Below are 6,546 nucleotides of genomic sequence, written 5' to 3'. Positions count from 1 at the left end.
TCGATGAAAATTGGGAGAATTGGTTCGGTTCTAGCGTTGGATAATATCCCGGAACCGAAAAAACATTTGGTTGGGTCGGATTGGTGGGAGTATTCGGGTTGTTCGAAGGAGTGTTGGGAGTATCCGGGTTGTTGAACGGATCCATGAAAATTATGTGGAAGAAGGTTGAGAGTGTAGTGGAAGAGAGTGTAAAAATTATAGGAGAAAATGGTGAATTGTGGAGGTTAATTTGGTGTTTGATAGTGAAAATGGATGTTTAATTTATATAATTTAAAATTATAGCCGTTTGGCTTTATTCAAAATATAGAAATTTAATTTTTTTTTTTTATTAACGGTCATATTTTAATAGGGGGGCCCACACTTTTTGCGTCGTCGCCAACGTCCATTTTCGGACGGAGAAGACGGGGACGGTAGGGGGCGGCACGGTGTTTGGACCGTCGCCGACCCGCGACGGGCCGGGGCCGACCCCCATACCGTATAGCCTGAGAAGATGATGATTACAAGGGCTTTTCATAGTCAAATGCTGAGAATGAAAGTCAAAGTCAACAAAAGGGTCCTAGTCAAAGGTATCATAGTATGGTAAAGCCTCTTGAAATTAAGGTCAAAGATATGTGATAATAGACTGGATATTGTTGTCAATGTTTGGAAAAAGTCAATATCTGGATTTAACCAAATTCCGCGAATCAAGACTGACTTTGCCTCAAATTCAGGTGGTAATTTGTATATCAACTGAATTAATTTGGCTTTGACCCACAAAAGTCAACAAGTCGGGTCAGTGATCCGGAATCTAATGCAAGAGTCTAAGTCAGCAATATTGTGTTTGGCCAAGTCAGCGATCCGCATGGGTTGTATTTCTTTGGAGTGTATTGACTGTCTACGTGCGAAAGTTAAAGGGAAGCAACTAACATAGTCAATGCTGACCGAGGTCAAAAGTCAACATTGACGTTGAACATGTAATCAACAATGTTCAGTGGCAGCTAGTCCTAGAGTTATGCAAAATAGTGTTTAAGAAAATGCACTTTGACGCTAATTCCCTATGCACACCAAAAATGACACCTAGACTTGGAATTCAAAATAAATATTTAGTGAACAATTCCCAATATATACAGAAAAACTGGCTAACCGTGATGTATCCGGCAATTAAATACAGAAAAACTGGCTAACCGAGAGCTTTGAGGATGGAAGCTGTTAAAAAGTAGCGTTCGTGAAGTTCCACTAACTTCCCCGAAACTTCATAAAACTGAAGATGTGCTCCGCAACGTAAATCAATATGTACACTTTCAAAACCAACACAATTAACGGTGAAGGATATGTAAGATAAAGTGTATGATGAATTTCGACATGTGTAGGATGACGACAAAGTGTTTTTAACTATTAAAACTGACACGATGCAAACAACAAAACCATGTTCTAAACTTGAGTTATTATCTAATAAGAATGTTGCTTCATCCTAATTCCTAAAATAGCTCAAGTTAACGGCACATTATTGTTTACCATCTTGGTTCAAATCCAAAGAATTTCCAGATTATGCATGTACTGTGTTGAACTAACCCAAATAACCATTTTGCAACAGAACATATGATAGCAACTTTAGTAGCTATTATTATAACATTAATCGAAGTAGGAATATAACAAGATCGTCAAGAAAGACATTCAAGCTTCCAACATATTTGAAACAAAAACTCGTAACGGTCAATATCAACTAACAAACATATGTTTTTTGTTCCATCACATACCACCAAGTTCATGGAGATTTACTTTTAGAGGTGACTAGGTACATGCAATAGACATGTTGAACTGAAAACTGAAAACTGAAATATAACAACCTAGAAAAGCTGATACTCGTTACATGAAATACGGGGTAATTAAAAGTTGAAACGCATACCAAATGCCAAGTGAGGTACGTTAGAAATCAATATCATCATGAAATCAAGTCCTTTGCATGTATGATTCAAGCCTTCTCTTCTCACCTTTGTCATAAATCATATCATTTGGCTGATCTAGCAGAAGTAATGTTTCCATGTAGTAACGCATAAAAGTTGGAACATGCTCTGTTCCCTTTATCCCAAGATTAGTGATGCGTTTTGTGAAGGGTTCATAAAGAACAAGTGATATATCATCATCAAATGATTCACAATCATCGTCTAAAATTACAACTATAGATTCACCACTCTTCCTAAACGCATGTACTGCTATTATTGATGCATGTGGTGTGTTAATAGTGAATAGCTTTGTAAAGCTTCTTACTGGAACACCATCATCATCATCATCATCATCATCATCATCATGATCATCATCCATCCTCCATACAATGGTAGCATCTCCAACCTCATTGCGTTCAAGCACAACTAGCGACTCACATAGCTTAGACACGGACAAGCTATACTCACCTTGGTAGTCTTCTAAACGAGGTGGGAGGTATATTTCTTTAAACTCTTCACTTGTCAAATCAAACGAAACAATCAGATTAGAAGACTCAGTTCCAGCATCTGTCTTAATCCTATCAGTAGCAACCGAATACAAAACTCCATCTATAACTATGCTATAAAAGTCCGAAAACTGAATTGATTTACGAGGAAGATTGCTGCTGCCGCCATATGGACTTCTCCAAGTCCCTGTGCTAAGCGTAAAAACCTCAACCTGATGAGGGATGGAAGTTATACTCTCGATATCACCATCCCACCTGTAGGGATTAACATAATTGATCTTGACAATCTTAGGGTCAAAAGTCTCAGGACAAACCCCAAAGCCTAGAGCAGTTGCATACATATGACTACTAGCATCTCCCACATTAGGCACAGCAACAGCAACTGCTTTACCAATTAATACATTCCAAACAACAGCCACGTCCCTACGAACACCAAAGACCTCGAAATAACGGCTGTACAAACACATCAGGCCGTGAGAGCTGCCGACATTTTCAGAATCAATAAGCATCTTAACACATCGAGGAAGAGTAAAGGAGACTCTACGGTGGGGGAAACTATCATCATCAACAATTGAATCATATTTTCGCTCATCATTTATACCAACCTTATTTTGATACCTTACAAATAGATGTTGCTCTTGCAGTTGCAGTTGCGGCTGTCCTCCATTGTAATCAGCAATGAAATGAGAGCTGTCAATGAGAGACTTCCATGATTTGGAAACGGATCGGAATTGAATCAGCGATTTCACAGGAAGCCTTTTCATTATTTCCTCCTGAAGTTCAATTGGTATATTGTCTGACATTTTGATGATATCAATTTCTAGGGTTTTTCAAGATTTGGGGAAAGAGACTGGTGGAGGGATGTAATAATTCGATATTAATTTCTAGTATTTTTCAAGATTTGGGAGAAGAGGTGGACGAGTGGAGTGGAGTGATAATAACATCCCATAACCATTCTTTCAAAATTTTCATTTTAGGACTTAGTTTTGTATTCAATTCCATTAGAGGAAATTACAAAAATCGTCCTTTTTATGTAAGTCACTTATTGCAAATTGTGTCATTTATCCTCAATAATTACAGAAAACATACTCGATGTTTGCAAACCCTTGCAAGTTATGTTCTTTAGCCCTAACTCAGTTAATTTTTTTGTGGTTAAATCTGACCAAATGGACCCCACACGAGGGTATTTTGGTCATTTTACTCTTATGTGAGGTCCATTTGATCAGATTTAACATAAAAAATACCCTTGTTTGGGGTTCATTTGGTCAGATTTAAACACAAAAAGTAACTGAGTTAGGGCTAAAGGACATAACTTGCAAGGGTTTGCAAACATCCAGTACGTTTTCTGTAATTATTGAAGACAAAGGACACAGATTGTAATAAGTGACATACATAAAGGAAGATTTTTGTAATTTACTCATTCCATTATGGTAAGGCCGTGGGATATGGTACAGCGGGGGTTTGGGTATGGGTTGACACGTGGCTTGGGAGGCTTTGCTGGGCTGACCTACATTGAAGACCGTATGGTGTAGAGATGGGCATAATACCCGGAACCGTAGAACCAACCCGGAACCGGTTCCAGTTCGTACCCGGCACATAGGATAACCGGGTCCAGGTTCAAAAAACCCGGTGGTTCCTACCCGGTTTCATTTTTTCTAAAACAAACGGGTAGTACCCGGTTCCGATGTAACACCCCGTGTTTTCCAAATGTCAAAGTCAAAGTCAAATGCTGACTGTTATTGGAATTAATCTATTTTAATTTTTGTATTATGTGGAGTAAGTGTTGTATAATTAAAACAAATCGAACATTAATCGAATGCGAACCGATAATCGACTTTGAATGGTAGGAAGTAACAATGCGATAAAGTTAATCAATCAATAATCAAGCTAATCGAATCAATCATCGAACTCGAACCTCGAATTACGTAAATTTCGTTACTTTTATACGTGTGTGTGTGTGTGTGTGCCTTATGTGTTACTTGTGCGTGTCTACTTTACGTTATTGTGTGTGGTGAATCAATCAAATCAAATCGAAACTCGAACTCAATCGAAATCGAACCGAAATGGGAAGAAAGGATGCTTATATGTTAGATATAGTGGTTAGGATTAAAAGTAATTTGATTAGGAACTCTATCATACTCCAATCATCGTTCATCGAAATATCAAAAATCGTCGCAAAACTCTCAAAAAGGAACTTCCTGATCGAACAGGATCACTGATCGAACAGGCTAGCCGATCGAGCAGCCCATTCGACCAGGAATCCTGGCCGATCGGTTGCGCCTTTCCTCTTTTGGAAGCCTATAAATAGGGTTGTCATTGTCATCTTTACCACTTTTGGAAAGCTCTGACCGACCAGCTCCTATTCTTCACTATTTCTCAGATTTCTCTCCGATTCGGTAAGTTTTTACTCTAATTCTTGTACGATCTTGTTCATTTAATGATTCTACACCTTTATATCTTTCAAAACTTGGATTTTGACCGTGAAATCACCAAGATCTAGGTGTTCTTGGGTGATGTCATCATGGTGTTCTTCAAGAACATCATGTTTTGGCATCATTCCACCATGATTAGCTTAGATCTAGCCGATTTCCACATAAACAAACTAAAATCTATCAAAGATCTTAACATTTCACGGGGGAAAAGATTGAAAGACGGATTTTCCCACTATCTTTCAACTCTTTTACACTCAACACTCTAAAACCGGTAGAAACGGAGCTTGAACCAGCTCACTAATCATTCTAACAATCACATGGTTCAAGGTTCGGATTCTAACCACGAGGTTCACCGATTCCGGGTTAAACGTTAAACTGACGTTCCGAACAGTTCACTGGCCGGACTTGGGTGATTCCTGTCCGAGCCAGTGAAACAAGTAAGGACTTATGTTCTATGGTTCAACTCGTTATCAAACTACCTCAAAATCACATCAAGTAAATAAAACAGCCAAGTGTTAGGCGATAGGCTAACCAGGCCAGAAATGCTGGCCGAACGGTTAGGCTGTTCGAACGGACAGCCCAACCGAACGGACTACCCAGCCGATCGACCGGGCCAGCCGATCGGCTAACACATGGACCCACAAATTCATGAAGCATAGTATTGACGAAGTGATGTTCGATCGACTACGCCAATCGATTTGTAAACATTACTGTTCGAATCATGAGATACTACACTTCAACACTTAACCATTTTCAAAGCATTGAAGTGCCACCCGATCGAGCATGCCACTCGATCGAGTGACACATTACCAAAGGGACTGAATTGGGTGACTAACCGATTGTTTGGGCTAACCGATCGAACGGACCGTTCGATCGACCGACCTGAAAGGTAAGGATATTTCAATGTGTCCTGATAATGCTGCAAAAACCTCAAAAGTTCAAACCATCATACACAAACACATCCTTTCCTAAAGGAAGAAACAATCCACTCGAAAGGACCAACCAATCGAGCCTACCGGCCGATCGAATGGGACTGTTCAAACGGACTTTCAAGCCGAACGAACGGCCCGTCCGATCGAACTAGTTGTCCGATCGACCGGCCCAATCAATCCATCTTCCATTGTTTGCATTTCCGCGTTACTCATTGTTATGCTATCGAACTATTCAGGCTAACCTACTCTCAGCGCTCCCTTCAATCCATAACCAAATCACTGTGAGTATACTCGATCCCTTTTTGCTTTTAGCACTTTTGGGTGTTACATACGTTATCTAGCAAATCACATTCAGACACAAACTATTTGAACGCTAACCAAACTGCATGTGCTACTTGACTAAATGATTGCTGTTTATTATGTTTACACGTGGAGTGCTATCTACCTGCCTTAGCAACATAGTACTATAGTTTGGACTCAGCACTCGTTCACACGGGGGTTGCTAAGGACAATTACTTGCATGGATTACGGTGGTAATCATGTATCGCGAACTGTCTCGGACAGTCAACCCGCAGTCGTTGGTACCGATGGTCCCATGTCGATAATTAACATGCATCGTTTTCCTCTGTGTACGTGCCTGGTTATGCGTAAATTATTCGAACTCTATATGCTATTATCAAACTTGTGTGCTCACCTCTACATGATATGTATTGACTTTATTTTAACGTATGTGACAGGTGTTTAAGGTGTTAGC

General features: G+C 39.7%; 1 protein-coding gene across 1 annotated transcript; it reads right to left on the bottom strand.

Annotated features, from left to right (window-relative positions):
• Positions 1-1,929: 1,929 nt before the first annotated feature.
• LOC110920256 (F-box/kelch-repeat protein At3g23880) lies at positions 1,930-3,231 on the bottom strand. The gene is made up of 2 exons (XM_022164478.1): positions 2,391-3,231; positions 1,930-2,189 (listed from the first exon to the last, which is right to left on the bottom strand). The coding sequence occupies exons 1-2, from the start codon at positions 3,229-3,231 to the stop codon at positions 1,930-1,932; spliced, it is 1,101 nt and encodes a 366-aa protein (XP_022020170.1).
• Positions 3,232-6,546: the final 3,315 nt, after the last annotated feature.

Source organism: Helianthus annuus, chromosome 16 (genome assembly GCF_002127325.2).
Source record: "Helianthus annuus cultivar XRQ/B chromosome 16, HanXRQr2.0-SUNRISE, whole genome shotgun sequence".
NCBI lineage: Eukaryota > Viridiplantae > Streptophyta > Magnoliopsida > Asterales > Asteraceae > Helianthus > Helianthus annuus.
The sequence above is the reverse complement of the archived record's forward strand: the minus strand, read 5'-3'. Positions and strand labels throughout refer to the sequence as shown.